Here is a 16,054-nt window from a genome sequence, read left to right on the forward strand (position 1 = left end):
CGCCGAAGCCGAGCCGAGCCGGCCCCGCCGCCAACGCCGACCTGACGACGCCACTTCCGCTCCGCCCGGCCACGTCATCCGGTCGCACGCCCGGAAGCGCCGAACTCTTACGGAGGCCGCCGGGAGCCAAGGCCAGCGCGGCGCCGGGCCCCTCATACCCCTGACCGGCCACGGGGCTCGGCCTCCCCCTCGGTGCCTCCCCCCGCTGAGGGGGCGGAACGGGACCGCTAAAAAAGAAAGGGAGGGGGCGGTCGGGACCCGGAAGGCCGCGGCACCGGGGGCGGCTGGGACACTGCGGCCTGCAGCCTGAGGGCGTTGAAGCACGGTGGTTTTTTTTAATCGGGGGGAGGTGTTTTATAGTTGGTAGAATGATAACGTATGGATCAATGAGATAATCTAATCTAAAATTATTTAGATTTTAGAGCTGGAGAAGCCTCCGGGGAGACCTCATTGCAGCCTGCCAATATCTGAAGGGGCTACAGGAGAGCTGGGGAGGGACTGTCAGGAAGTGCAGTGACAGGACAAGGGGTAATGGTTTTGAATTGGAAGAGGGGAGATTTAGATTAGATCTTAGGAAGACATTCTTTCCTGTGAGGGTGGTGAGACACTGGAACAGGTTGCCCAGAGAAGCTGTGGCTGCCCCATCCCTGGAGGGGTTCAAGGCCAGGCTGGATGGGGCTTGGAGCAACCTGGTCTGGTGGAAGGTGTCCCTGCCCAGGGCAGGGGGTTGGAACTGGATGATCTCTAAGGTCCCTTCCATCTCTAACCATTCTATGTTCTATTTGAGGTCAGTGTGACACAGGGCTTGTGCACAAATACCCTTAAAAATTAAGTGTAATAAACCTGCAGGGAGTCAGGGCGGCTGAAGCGCAAACCGCCCCGTCTGCCCCAGGGGAGGGATGGAGGTGGCAGAGCTGCACCCGGGCCTGAGGAGCAGAACGTTTTCTGTCAGCACTGGGTAAGGGAAAGGCTGCAAAAACCTGTGTGTGTGAACTCTGAACTCGCTCAAGGTTCAAGTCCGAAGCGAAAAAAAAAAAACCCTAAACCAAAAAGCTCATGGTGTTAAGCATTCGTTGATCAGGCAGTTTAAAAACTGAATACAGAAACAATTTAAAAAAAAAAATAGGGCCTAAACCACATTCTCAAATATTGCCCAAGCCAATGCATACATGAAGGACACGAACTGAACACAGGAGCTGCCCCATGCCGTACATGCCATTCATGCTTTGTAGAAATAATGCAAAAAGCTTTCCCCGTTTACCATTTCCACCATACCCAAATAAAAAGGTTTTTCTCTTGTGGTCTTAGATACTCAGTCTACCTTCCCTGAACATGTTTTAGCAAGCCACACTTACATGAAGCCTTTTCCAGGTAGTATGTTTGCAGGTTCCTGACTATTTCAGTAGAAGCAAGGTCGCTGTAGAGATATACTTGTCAAAACCCATTCAAACCCCCTGTTTTTATATTAAAAAAAACCCCAAACAACCAGACAGCTTTGATAACACCATATGTTTCTTTCCAGTCGTTGCATCTCAGTCCAAAACAGAGTGGCTTACCCTTGGGAGACAGACAGAGGAGGCTCCAGCATCTTGAGTTTATTCAGTATTTAAGTCTGTCGGTCAACACTGGGGCCGACCAGAGCCATCTGCTGCAGTGGGATTTGCGAGGCACACTGTGCCAAGAGCTAACACTTTCCCCAGGCCAGCCAGCTGCCACCTGAGCTTGGAGGACTGGCTGATGTCCCTACAGGTGGCCAGGCCATTTACTCGTTACCAGCAGTTTTATTATCTGCTCAGTCCTTAAGCTGTAACATTTGATGGAAACATGCCTCATTCCCACTCTCCCCACACCCAAGGACATTCTTGAGTAACCAACAATCAGGTTGCACATAGTTTTCTTCTCTGGTGTCTTCTGAACTTCTGTTTCATTGCACTTCTCTTGGGTGGAAGCACTTCATGCCAGGTGCTCACCAGCACAACTGGAGTCTACATAGGCAATGACTCCATGCATTGAGCCGTAAGAGGATTAAAGTCACTAAACGAAACCAAACCAAGGTGGAACACATGTTTTGGCACCTAAGAAGGTGGATCCCTGCCTGGCCTGCCAGAAACACAAAAGCCACGCCTGCAACCCAATCATTGACCTGCATTTAACAGGGAAGTTATTTAGTGCTGTTCCTTTTCTCCTCGATGGGGCAATAGTTTTGCTGTGACTGCTGATCAGTGAGATCCCCAACTAGTCCAGGAGAAGATACAAAGAGACTACAGCTGCATCTTTATGGGGCAATAGTTTTGCTGCGACTGCTGATCAGTGACCACCAACTAGTCCAGAAGATACAAAGAGACTACAGCTGCATCTTCAATTTCCCCCCCTTATGCAGTAAAAAAGGGGCCAGAACAGAGAGCATTTATAATATTTCTCAGCCCCACCTCTCCCAGCTCTCCTCCAAACCAGAGCCCCACTAGCATTTGGTTTTTCCTACTAGATCAGGTCAGACTAAGGAAGTATTTAAGCTGCAAAGAGGAAAGAGACCGAGAGGTTACTCGGGAACTATTTTTCAGCAGTTCAAATGTAAGCTGTCTCGCTGCAGCACGAGCAATAAAAATCCAGTTCACAGCCATGGTATTAGGACTGTGCAAAGGCAAACCCTCAGATGCAGTTCAGACAAACCCCTCCCACAGAAGACATCTGGCTATCGCATGCAGGGGGTGCAGAATTAAAAATTAGCTGGGGAAGACAGATCCCTGGGCTGCTTCAGTCCAACAGCTTTGAAAGGAAAGCTTCTGCATGACACACTTTCATATCTTGCTTTTCCCTTCCTGCCCTGTTACAGCTTTCTTACAGCATTTCTACCTTCTGTTGTGCCTGGCAGATGTGAAAGCATGAATTCCTCTTATCACGTCACAGCTCCGAGCTCTGGAGCGCAGCTGCAGCCACCACCAAGGAGACAGGGAACTTCTGAGCAAAACTGTGTGCAAACCAAAGCCTGTGTGGCAGCTGATAACAATCAAGCTGCTGAATTTCCTCTTTTAGTTTATTTCTTTTATCCCCATTTCCCTCACTTATCCATGCTACTGTTTTCCTCATTTCAGCACCAAAACCTCCTTCCAATTTGACCGAATAGTGCTGGGAACTTTGTTCTGTTCCAAGAAGAGCACAGGAGGGCAGCTCCCGCCTCACCGTTCCCCCGGCTACTGTGAACAAAGAGCAAACTGGAGAAGGCACCGATCTTTTTATTAAAAAATAAAAATATAAAATATAAAGGTTGCCTCTGTAACTGTGTGCCCGCAGCACAGCACCTGCATTGAGGCTGTATGAACTGCACTGGAGCTATACCCCATGAGTTTAACGTATAGAGGGTATCTAGGCCTAGGCCTATACCCCTGGGAGCAGCAGGGGCTGCTTCACCTTCACTCAGCACTGCCTGAGTCACAGCCACCATCTGTCACTCCTGCAGCTCTGCACATTGGCTTTGCCACCCTGCAGGAGAAAGGAGCCACAAAGTCTCTCCCTTACTCTCTTACAGATTAAGCTGTAGGACAGCAAGGGATGTAAGAGGGAGCTGACATGACCAGACAGAAGCTTGTCCTACTTGAGGGATCACCGAATACTGATGTATCTATGTCTCTCTCAGGGCTGGAAGAGGAGGAATGGCTTGAAAATCAAGTAATGATACTTAATTCTCTACCCTGAATGTTATCTTGCAGAATTCCCCATCTGTGTCACTCATGGTACTCATGAACTCACTATACCTGTACCCCAAGAGCCAGGATATGTTCAGATGATTGCAAGGCCTGGAAGGAAAAAAAAAACACAAAGCAACAAACCCAAAAAAACCAAACCAATTCATTCAAGTCCCTTGAGATGAGGAATCCAAATTGATTTCTGCTTTACATGCTTTCTACATTTGGAACACAGAGAGCCAAACCGGGAAGCTCTCGTTAAGTTGGTAAGGCCTCAGGCAGACGAAAGGCTGGACGCAGCTGCTGCAGATTCACGTCACTAGAGAGGAAGAGTAGGGGAAGAAGAGTCCAGTCCCTGGGCTGCCTGTTTCCACTGCAGCAGGTGAACTCTGCAGCTGGGGTTTGCCAAGTGTGTGTGTTTATCACTGGAGACTGGCTCTACTATTCCAGAGCATGAAGTGAAACGCCTTCGTATCGCTTCTACAGTGAACAACTAAGAGATACAGGACATAACACTGCTGCCAATTCCTTCCTCTAATTTGAGAGGTCAGTCATATGATTTAAAGTAACAAAATACCAACTCCCTCCCCCCCCAAAAAAAAGGTTTAAGTACAATTGTTCTGTGATACAGCAGGTCCTTTACCAGCTGCCTTGGGAATTTTCACTGTAAACGCAGCACACACACAACACCTCATTAATGTCTGTCCTCTTCAGGGAGGAAAGAGGAAAGGGAAAGGCGTTTTCAAGGCTGTATGCAAAATACATTCTTCAATAAAGGCAACTTCTTAATCTCCCATGGTTAAGGATTGCTGGAGGGATATTCTATACCTTCTGGAAGGTCGGTGCGTCCATACCCAAAGTGTAACACCAAACAGCAGTACATTCACCTGCTCCCGCTGTAATAAGTGTTCTTCAAACAAAGCCTTCAAACCAATTATTTTCTTTACTTTTTCAAGCATGTTTTCCAGTCAAGCCCTTGTAGGTTGTATCCAGGGTTTTGGTAACAATGATTAGCAGGAATTAGTTTCTAAAAGGACATGTGTTCTTTCTTGGTCGAAGGGAGATTTCATGGCGGTGCAGGGCTGCCAAGACACACATCAGCATTCTTCTTCCCAACCATGATACTTCTTCTTGAAATCCCAAAGCATCAAAATTTTTCCCAGCAAAAAAGTTACAGAAGGCCAAGAAGTCTCAGTGAAAATGACAGGAAAAGTCACTAGAGCTTTAGGGAGGAGGAAGGGGAAGAAAACATTTGGCTTCCACTTATAAATAATTTAAGACAACCCAAAAATATCTGTACAAACACACATACAAACAGAAAAATCTCATATTCCACAGATGTTGAGAGATTCAGCGACCTCTTGGGGGCACAGGTGGAGGATAAAAGCCCTCACAGCTTACAGGCCTATAAAGAGACAAAGAATACAAATGCATTTTAAAAAAAATAGTAGAGAAGAGGGTTCTGGAACAACACATCACATGCATTAACGTCTGATCTAAGAACACTGTATAAGCAATAGTCACACGGGAAGAGAAACAGGCTATCAGTGATTTAGCAACAGAGCAGATGTCAAGTAAGTCTACTATTGCTGGAAAGAGATGCTGTAATACTTGGTTGGAGTAAAAACTTTGATAGTATAGTAGCTTTCTCCTGAAAATTAGATGAAGGGTAATAGGAAGAGATCAAAAGATTCAAAATTTTTTTTCAGACTAACTACAGGTAAATTCCAGTTATATTCTTGCCAGAGCCAAGCCAACACACAGAACTTAATGAACCCACATGTTAGTAATTACTATTTTAATAGTTTGATAGTTTTATTAGCATCTGTACTTAGATAAGCCTATGGGGCCTGGCCTTCATAGACTTGCACTGGCTGAACGAAAAGAATGTTTACAAATTATTTAAGTTTGTGGTGGTCTGATCAAATCAAGGCAAAACCCCTCCACACCTTTTATAAAACCGGCGCAATTCTCACTTTGAGGCCAATCATATATGTAAACAAGTGTGCTCTGGAGAGATCTGAAATTTGTAAAAAGAACAAAAAGTCCAAGGGAAGGCCAAAATGGCATTCCCTCTGCACTACACTTATATGTTCCCAGAGGATCTTCTCAGTTGGATCAGGTGCTAAATCTCTGGCAGGGGCGGGAAGCAGCTCCACCTGGGTCAGGCTTATTATGGCAGGTGTTGTGCGCTTCACTAATGAGGTGAACTTGCAGTGTGTGACCACACTAACAGGCGCAATTCTCACTTTGAGGCCAATCATATATGTAAACAAGTGTGCTCTGGAGAGATCTGAAATTTGTAAAAAGAACAAAAAGTCCAAGGGAAGGCCAAAATGGCATTCCCTCTGCACTACACTTATATGTTCCCAGAGGATCTTCTCAGTTGGATCAGGTGCTAAATCTCTGGCAGGGGCGGGAAGCAGCTCCACCTGGGTCAGGCTTATTATGGCAGGTGTTGTGCGCTTCACTAATGAGGTGAACTTGCAGTGTGTGACCACACTAACAACATGTTACCAGCTAGGAAACCAATTCCACCAAGTACTGCAAATGAGAAGCAAGGATCTTACAATGCCTTACAGCGTGTGTTTATAGCTAACAGCCTGGTAGATTTTTTGGAAAGACACAGTCGCTTCCTGCTCGAGGCTTCCGTATTGATTCACTGAAAGCTCCTTTTTGAGCTGCATTTCAGCTTTACCTGCTTGCACCTCGAGGAGGCACTCTGGGAGGCCTTTCTGGGAAAGGCTGCCTTTCTGCTTGGTGGGCCACTGGGCTGCGGCTTCTAGTTGTTTCTGGGACCTCGTTGTCCTACAAAATGAAGGAAAAAGCTTACAGACCAGTGGAATTTGGTTCTTGTTCGCTTCACAATAGAACTGGCTACGTTTTGCCATTTCTGCAAATGCAATGCCATCCCTGAGCTCCTTTTCTTTTGCACAAAAACAGAGCCATGTATTTATAACCAGTGGACCAGTAAATAGCAGAGGTGAGAGCTTACCTCACTGTCCCCTTCCATCCCGCTGCTGACACTCAATATGCTCCGAGTGCTGGAGCGGTTACTGGCACTACCTGGAGTGAGTAAGCGAGAGAAAACAATTATTAAATCCTGGTGATTTAACTGCAAATCACTAACTCAGGACTCCTAACCTCATGCTTAATTCTTGCAGACACCATTTAATGCTTCTTTAATTTATTTCTGTAGGGCTGTACTGAAATGAAGGCTACAGAGGTTTTCTTCTAAGATGCAGTCCCTCCCTAGCCTTGGTGAGGTAACTCTCATTATAAGCTGGGATAAACTGCAGCACTTTAAAGTGCTAAATACTGTGCTAGGGTCTTTTCCCACCATCATGCCATGGGCAAGAGAGCCAAGCTGCATGCAGGGAACTCTGCAGGCTTGTTAACACTTCTCACTACTGCTTATATGCAAGTTACTGGCTCAGTCAGCTGCCTCTGGCACCTACTCTGGCCGTCTGCCAGATATACCCTGCCAAGAGCCACAAAGGTAGGAACCTCACTGGGACTCAGTTTTCCTTTCAGAGGACCAAAATGATCTTAATGATTTCTGCAAGAATTGCTCCATCTGAAGTAACAAGCAAGAACGCAGGGATTTAATTTGCACAAATGAAACCTAGTAAACAATTTCTGCAAGAATTGCTCCATCGCAAGTAACAGCAAGAACGCAGGGATTTAATTTGCACAAATGAAACCTAGTAAATACCCAAAGATAATAAAAATGTGCAGACTATCCCAAGTCACTCAAGAGGCCCCACAGCTACCAATTAAAAACGCTGTCCTTTATCTACAACAATTGAGGAAATGACATGTAGAGACTGGTTCCCAGCTTGCAATGTAACTGTGCCCTTCAGACGGGAAGAGAACACCATCTGCTGAGAGTCACAGCAAGGGAGCACCCTTTTTTCTAAGGGAGCAGCTGCCATCTGCTTTTAAGACCTGAAGATGGGTGATATGCCTTCCTTGAGAAGGCTCAAGGGAATCTTTCGCTCAGCTTTCAGGTTCTCCTCCTGCAGAGACATCCAAACCTGTACCTGAAGTTGCTTTTTCAGTTTTAAGAACAGGCAGCCTGAGGCACACAGGATTTGGGGTGGTGGTGCCAGCGCTGGGATTCAGGATCTGTCCCCTGAGCTGAATCCAGGCTGGGGAAGCATTTTCCACCCAGCTTTTCTCTAGGGAGGGTGACAGTCAGGGTTTGCTTACTTGTTGTGCTGGATGTGCTCTCTGTTTTCCAGTCTCCTCGTTTTAACTCCTTTTTTGGTGGGAAAACGTTTTTCCTGGGAGTGTATTCATATATTCCGCATTCTGGTTTCCCCAAAGTATTATGAGAATGTCGAATGGGTACTGTAATTTCCAAATCTGGAAGGGAAAAAGAAGAGCTCAGAAGGGTCTCTGCGAGTATAGCCTCAGAGACGGCTTTGCACCCCAGAACAAAGTCAAACACAATCACATAAGGGTGATCATAACGGTACATGAATGAATTAAGGTTGCCTCCACAGATGTGGGCATCCTTTCCTCAGTCTGGAAAGCTGAGGAATAAAGCAGTGTCCCTGTGTTTTAGCCAACAGGCATACGAATGTCAATATTAAGACATCATATAATTAAAATACACACTGAGGCATTTCTGCCTGAATATTGTTAGCTGCTTCACTACCAGAGAATATCAGAATCAGAGACTGTTACCTGCACTTTTGTCTTTTTTTAGCTTCTCCATTTGCCTCCTGGTTATGCTGTCTCGTAGCCGTTTGAGATTTTCCTAAAAACATCACAAGATATTCTTTTCAGGCCTTCACATAAAAGGAGGATGAGCAGCTTTCTGACAAGACCAATATTGTATTTCAGCTAACTTTGCAGCCAAGCTGTAACAAAGCCTGCTAGACCTGGCTGAAGTCCAAACCATGTCAACAGGTTTTAATATATTCCCTTCAGAAACCCATGTGGGCCTTTCAGAAGCCAAATTACTGGGTTTTTTTCTAAGATGTTCAGTGTGTCAAACCAGGACAGTCAAGTTCACAGACTCACTGGCAGTTGCAGATAAGCACCACATTAGGTTTAAAACTTCCTCTATTTTCTTTGTTTTGGTTTTTTTTCTAAGATGTTCACTGTGTCAAACCAGGACAGTCAAGTTCAGACTCACTGGCTGTTGCAGATAAGCAGCACATTAGGTTTAAAACTCCCTCTATTTTCTGTTTCCACTGTGACACTGGCACAGAAACAAGACCCACATTCAAGCAACTGCACAGTCCTTTCTGGACTAATGAACAGATAATTTTGACTGCAGGGACAGAGGAGGCTGCCACGCATGCCACAGAAAGAGTTCAGGATGCTCCCACTGAAGCCAGAGGGGACACCTGGAAATGTAACTGGGAGCACCATCTCTTCACCATTGTGTGGCAGCACACTGCACTTACAGGAAGGAAAGGTGGGGAGGGCTAAAAAAAAAAAAAGACAACTTTTCCAGCAGGGAAGTAGGTACATATGTAAGAGGAGGAAACCCCTGAATAGGTGGAAAAGCAGATGGAGCAATTGCTGTACCATGAAGGTCTGGAGAAGAGACTTTGAAAGCTGTGCATGGGATGGGGCACCGAGCGTTCCACTTCTCTGCTGCTAAAGTAGTGCTGTGCTCTTTATTGTCAGAAGGGATTCCTCTGACTGTTTCTGGGTAGAGAGAACCCTTCCAAGTGAGAATCAGGAGGAGAAAAGTCTTGGCTTTGTTCTGACAACTCCCGAAATGGCATCACACACCGGAGACCAGCCACCTCAAGTGTGAGAGCAGAGTCCCACAGCAGGAAAAAAAGGCTCCAAAAGCAGAATCAAGAAAAAGTGTTGGGCTGGAAAGGACATTTAAAGGTCATGTAGTCCAAGCCCCCTGCAGTAAGCAGGGACATCTTTAACTAGATCAGACTAAATGACTCCCTCATTTAGCTAAGCCACCCAAATAACTAATGACTCTTATTAGACCCTGCCCATTAAAGAACAGGTAGTCCTGGAGCCATCAAACACCCAGGGAGGGATCAGAGCATCTACAAGAAAAGACTTTAAAGCCAATCCACCATCTGGGACACTGGCTCTTCACTGATCCAAAAGAGATGAGAACTGACAAGCTAAATTTTCCTCACAGAAGTCCCCTGCCAGCTGGTAGGTGCTAGGTGACCTCTAGAAAGGTAATTTAGCCAACTGGGTTTGGCCCAATTCCTAGTGTGCAGCTCTCCAAAAACTAACACCACCACTGCAAGACAAACAGTAAAACTACTTACTGCTTAAAACTGCTTAAAAATGCACAGAGGGGCATTGGGAACAGCCCCTCTGTGTCAGGAGAGAGCTCTGCTAACTGGGGGACTATGTTATTGGTCTTCCTGCTCCAACCAGGAAAGAAGCGTACCCACACTGAAGAGCTTGTGATGTACACCTAGAGAGACAGCTGTATTTCTTAAACAGTGGAATAAGCCTGTACCTGCTGGAACCGGAATGATTCTGATCTCTTTTTCTGGTTCAGCTGCCACTCCTTAAAATGAAGTACAGCTTCATCAACGGTGAGTATCCCCATTTTCACTTGCTCCTGTAACGTGATCAGCTGCCGTTGACCTGGGGTTTTCATTCTGCTGCATTGGGAACAGCCCCTCTGTGTCAGGAGAGAGCTCTGCTAACTGGGGGACTATGAAAATGCACAGAGGGGCATTGGGAACAGCCCCTCTGTGTCAGGAGAGAGCTCTGCTAACTGGGGGACTATGTTATTGGTCTTCCTGCTCCAACCAGGAAAGAAGCGTACCCACACTGAAGAGCTTGTGATGTACACCTAGAGAGACAGCTGTATTTCTTAAACAGTGGAATAAGCCTGTACCTGCTGGAACCGGAATGATTCTGATCTCTTTTTCTGGTTCAGTTGCCACTCCTTAAAATGAAGTACAGCTTCATCAACGGTGAGTATCCCCATTTTCACTTGCTCCTGTAACGTGATCAGCTGCCGTTGACCTGGGGTTTTCATTCCAGCAAATGGATCGTAGATGCTCGATTGAGACAGGTCCCTTACAGGCCTGACTATTGTCTCTGAAGAGAGAACACCACCAAAAATATTATTGAATATTATCTACCCTTCTCACTGAATACAAAGAAACTCAATCACCCTTCATATACCAGAGATACAAAATAAAAAAAAAAAAATTAAAAAATCAATATTACAGACTGAATGCTTCCCTAACCATAAGAGGGTTTTATCTTTATGCCATCCTGCGTATATCAGAGATACAAAACAAAAAAATAATTAAAAAATCAATATTACAGACTGAATGTTTCCCTAACCATAAGAGGGTTTTATCTTTATGCCATCCTGCTATTTGTCAGGGCTAAAAGCCCAGCTGAGAGGTAGCCTTGCATGCAAATATCTCCCAGGGATAATCTCTGTTCTTAAAAACATCATTTAAGTGAACAGCACAAAGTGTACTCCTTAAAGTGCTCTGCTTCCTCACTGCAAAAATCTTCTCTCTCTTCAGCAATCCACAAACCAGAGCTTTCACCTTGGCAGTCACAAAGCAAAACTCTGTGCAGCGTAACTCCAGAAACAGAAAGGTGAAAACTCACCCTACTGAAGCCTGCTCTTTGTAAGCCATTTTGCAACATCAAGAGGAGTTCCCAATATGTGAAATCAAAAAGTCCAGATGTGGTTCCTGGCACTCTGATAGCGCACAGGATAAGAGGTGAAAAAATAAGGACACAGTTTTGGAAGCGCAGAGATCAACAGCAAGAGGTTCACTAAAGGTTAAATCCCAGGAAATAATGATCAACGGGCAGTGGCTGTATCCAGAAAATCAAAAGTGGGACATCAACTCCACAAAGTAATAACGGTCAAAACATAAAAAAAGGACTTCAGTGATCATTTACGATCCTGACTGAGGATAAATTCCAAGACAGGGGATATGTGCAGTGTGTGATAAAAGGGTACCCCTCTCACACTCCACAGTTATAAAGTTTCCAATGTCACATAAGGTCAGAAAGGTTGGTCATTCATATAGGACTATTATCCCCAGAGCCTTGTAAAACGGACTATTTTGAGACACTTCACACAAATGAAGCTACCTCAGCAGATGTACTTTTGGATTACTGCAAAGATTTTCAGGGTGAGCTTCTGACTTACCTTTCTTAACCCTTCCTCTAGGAACGTAGAGATTCTCAGGTCTTTGAGCTTTCTGTGCAAAAACTGTAAAACAAATACTCTTTAGATACTGAAATGCATCTCGTGAAGACAGAAATAACAAGGGAGGTACTGAGGTATAGAATCGTGTCCTATATAAATGCTATTGAATCAATGATACCATTACAGAGCTTGTTTGTGTCCTTATAATATCAGAATCTCTCCTATTTAATTGGATTTATTTATGCCATTTGGGGGTAATCTGTCATCTTACTGTTTTCATTAAGAAGAAGCTCAGGCCAAGACCTCAGAATACAACATCCCCACATTTTCAGAGCAGGCAGAGGTGAAAAACAGATCTAAAACTGGATCCCAGAGGTAATCCAGCTCTTATGGAGCAAGAAATATTCCAGAGCCAAATAATTCACAGGTCTCGGAAATGCGTGGATTTTCTTGGTGTTTATTCAGCAATTGGAGCCCATGTCAAGGCCATTCTACAGTTGACTATAGTGTAGGTCCTGGCACTCAACTCACTTTTGGAGATGTACAGCTCATTGTCTGGCTGTGGAGAGCTGGATTCTGGTCTTGGAACGGGAACTGGAGGTCTACTAGCCATTTCCTGTGGAAAAGTATCTTGTTCCACTGAGTAGTATACATCTTCACCGTACCGCTGGTTAGCTCCTTCCTCTGAATCTGGTTCATCCAGGCTGCTGCCTACAAAAGAGCAGGGTTTGTAAGAAAAACAGCCAGCCACTTCACTGAACACTAGGTCCCTCCTTCTTTACCAAACTAGCCGTTTCACAGGCAAAAACATCCGGGTTTTGCAGTGACTTAAAGTGCCAAAGCCCTTCAAGACATGACTTGATGATCAACTCATTAACATCTAGCAGCATGTAAGTGTTGGCCACTAAGCCAGTACCATCTGTTTTGGTGAAGAAAGCATAGTGGAAAATCTTATAACTGTTTTTAAGAACTTGAGGAACAGTTAGTTCAATTAATTCCAATTAATTAGCATATCATAACAGTTAACAAATCAGAGCACTGTTTTCCAAAAGCTGCTTGTGGTGGTCTGCAAAGTACTACAGAGAATTATTCCTCTGTCTGAAATAAGCAATTGCCATCAGCTGACAATATATTTGATCTCAGAATGATGTGTCTCAGAGGCAGCTGAGTATGCACATCTGTACTTAACAAGACCAGTTACTATTACACCACTTCATCATCTCTATTCTATTCTCACTCTTAGCATGACTATAAAATCATCAAATGCTGTCATACCCGATTTAAAAGCCAGTTTCCCCTCTGTCTGCATGCTGGCAAAAACAATTAAGAGCCCCTGGCCTAACTCCCTACTCTGTTACCAAGTCACAAGTGAATACTTTAACCACTGGGATGTCTTTCCTTTAGTGATGTTGTAACACCCAGCAGAGTCAAGGCAATGGGACTGATGCCAGAGCGTCGGTGTTGGCAGGGAAAATAAAATGAGATGGTAAGAGTCCCAGACTTGATCTTGCTCTGAGTCCAGCTGGGTCACCAACAAAAAGTGATCCTGTATCCCTGGTGAGTCAGGAAAAGGCTTGGACAACCCGATCATGCTCAGTGGGGATGGCACGGAGCGAAGGTCTGGCTTTGGTCAGAGAAGGCAGAGGGAGCACTGAAGAGGCAGAGCATAGATCAGGTTTGGCAGCCAGCAGTTCTTTTCCTCTTTCCAGGCTGCTGTTTTCAACGGGTGGACTTTTGAATAAAACATCTACATTAAAATTCATCACTCTATTGCTGCTCTACTTTGTACTTAGTCTCTGCCCATGAGGGGAGCCTGCACCCATGTCAGGACACCAAAATTAATTCCCATCACTAAGATAAGGAAAAAAGACAGCCATTCCTGAATAGATACCAGCTGGGTGCTTGCATTCACTGGTAGGCAGGGACTGCAGCTAGAAATCACTCCTCCTGTTTGGTAAGAAACTAACTGCATTTGTGAAATCACCTCACAAGCTGCTTTTTTCTGTTGTGCCTTGTTTGTACCCACCAAGGCAGCGCTATTATCCATCTCAAACAGTGTGGATGAGCTCCTATCCTTCACAGATCCAGGAGAAACCTCAAGTTCCATTTAATTGCTTTAACTGTGCTACTGCCATCCCTCTCTCCAAACAGGTCTCACCTTCTAAAAACTTGCGGAGCATTGAGTCTTTTGTAGTTAGAGGAACTTCATCTCTGTCAGCTGGAGTGTCTGGTTTGGATTGAAGCATCTCCACATCTGGAAAAAAATCAGAAAGATTAACCTGTTGATTATGCTCTTAAACATGTGGAAGAATGTAATATAATACAACAAAATGACATGATATTTCTGACCGGACCTCTGGTCTATGGTGAAAATCGAAGAGGAAGCAGGCAACTGACGACACATTTGCTTCAAAAAAGGCTCCTGAGTTGCTGTGTTCAGCCCACTCTGCACAAATCTCTGCCTGATGCTTATGCTGGAGGGTGAGTAACATCACTTATTGACAAGGCTCCAAGCAGGCGCCGAGGATTAGCTCTTACTGAGAGCGTGTTGGCCAGGTGAAGGGTTTGGCCTCTGCACAGTGCTCCTGAGAGGCCAAATTGAGTGGAAAACTCTGTGACTTGGCTAAACCAGACATTAAGGGCAATTTGCCCGTAACACAGAAGACAGTATTTGTTTTGTTTATTGGATAAAAGTCAGAAGAGCCGGGTGAGTTAATTAGTTGGACTGGAAGGTATCTAGAGGGTCAAAGGATAATTCAGTATTGAGAAAGGCATGACAGCAAACAATAAGATATTTTGTTAAGTCATTGTTTTGACATGAAGAATTCCGATTTAAAAAAAGAGGTCAACTTCATTATAACCCGAAAACTAATCCTAAAATTAAATGTTAGGTAACCATGCTCCTAATGATATTAAAAACAAGAGTGATATAAATGAACTGCTAAGGCTTATTGATACAAGTGAATTGTTGAGGCATACTGTGAAATATGTATTACTATGTCATCAAGATGGCTTGGGTTACATGAGATAATATGAAATATTTATCCATACATCTCTTTTTAATATTTTCTGACCTTTCTTATTTTTTTCCTGCAAATCTGAAGATATTACGAGAAAGGAATAAGAATATGCTAGCAATATTTTACTTTGTTAGAATGCTGTGGGGTTTTTTGTTGTTTTTTTTAAAGACTATTTGTCAAAGGACCCACTGACAGTCATGTGAATGCACCCAACCAAGCTTTAACCTCCCAGGAACACCTCCAGCACAGCCAGAGCAATACTGCACGCTGTGTGAACTAACCTCACCAGCTGCCTCTCAAAAGCTCTGAAGTCCATGCCAAGTTTCACGCTGCTGATCTGCTCACCACCAACCTAAAGTTCCCTTAAGTACCACTGCACTACATGGAAGCACAAATTTGACATTTGAACATCCTAAAGAACCTCCAGACCTGTATTTTTCTGTAGAGCGATTTTTCCACTTTGCAGCCACCTTGGATATTTTTAACATAGCTTTTAGAAATGAACCTGTAGTAAATACAGGCTCGGAGGAAAGCCCCTATTTTATGGATTTGGGGGGCAGAACAGAATGTCACGGGTGTACAAAGTGCCTTTCATTCTCTGTGGAAGAAACAGTGACCTCCCAGTTTTGGTTGTGCTCTGCAGGATTACCAAACCAGCAGTGCAACAGGATACTGCAGGGTTTGTTTTCTACCATATAGTCAATGTAGTTAAATTCATCAACTAATTAGTTCTCCTTAGAAGACGTAGTTGCCACCTCGCTAACCTCTTGCACACAGGCCTGTCTGGGATACAGATAAGACCCAACATCTCACCCAGGTACCAAAACTGAAAAGTAGTTCTCAGCTTCATCAGTGACACCTTCTACTCCACTTGCTGCAAATACACGCCAGTGAGACAGAGGTGACAAGGAGGTGGTGCATACAAACACTGGGTACCACAAGAAAGGTCCCCAGATTATTCTGGAGGCTATTGGGGAAAGCTGGTCTGAAGGGTTAGCAGGAAGAGGGCTAAATACTTCCTAGATGTCAGAATTTAGTAGCTAAAATGTATTTATGCAAAGAGTTTCAGTTTCCCTTTGCAGAGTTTGAGACTTCAGAAGGGAGCTCAACCAACCTGTGAACAGACAGAAGATGAGTTATGACCTACAGACCCTTCCCAACAGCTAAAATATCCATGTGTGGGCACCCTTTACAAAGTAATAACACCCTTC

At 44.6% G+C, this 16,054-nt stretch overlaps 1 protein-coding gene across 5 annotated transcripts in view; it reads right to left on the minus strand.

The window, feature by feature from the left end:
- Positions 1-3,828: 3,828 nt before the first annotated feature.
- Positions 3,829-16,054, minus strand: part of PIK3AP1 (phosphoinositide-3-kinase adaptor protein 1) — a 45,998-nt gene continuing 33,772 nt past the window's right edge. For 3 of the 5 annotated variants that reach the window (XM_014956382.1, XM_014956381.1, XM_014956383.1), the window contains 9 exons: positions 13,982-14,077; positions 12,355-12,534; positions 11,824-11,886; positions 10,534-10,739; positions 8,376-8,448; positions 7,896-8,051; positions 6,679-6,749; positions 6,382-6,491; positions 4,710-5,088 (listed from right to left, as the gene is read on the minus strand). In XM_014956382.1, coding sequence (XP_014811868.1) covers positions 5,034-5,088; positions 6,382-6,491; positions 6,679-6,749; positions 7,896-8,051; positions 8,376-8,448; positions 10,534-10,739; positions 11,824-11,886; positions 12,355-12,534; positions 13,982-14,077 — 1,010 coding nt within the window. In that variant the 3' untranslated portion in view covers positions 4,710-5,033. Of the gene's footprint in view, positions 5,089-6,381; positions 6,492-6,678; positions 6,750-7,895; positions 8,052-8,375; positions 8,449-10,146; positions 10,278-10,533; positions 10,740-11,823; positions 11,887-12,354; positions 12,535-13,981; positions 14,078-16,054 lie in introns of all 5 variants that reach the window. The other 2 variants (XM_014956380.1, XM_014956379.1) reach the window with 2 other exon arrangements.

This window comes from Calidris pugnax, unplaced genomic scaffold, assembly GCF_001431845.1.
Source record: "Calidris pugnax isolate Ruff unplaced genomic scaffold, ASM143184v1 scaffold196, whole genome shotgun sequence".
Classification (NCBI taxonomy): domain Eukaryota; kingdom Metazoa; phylum Chordata; class Aves; order Charadriiformes; family Scolopacidae; genus Calidris; species Calidris pugnax.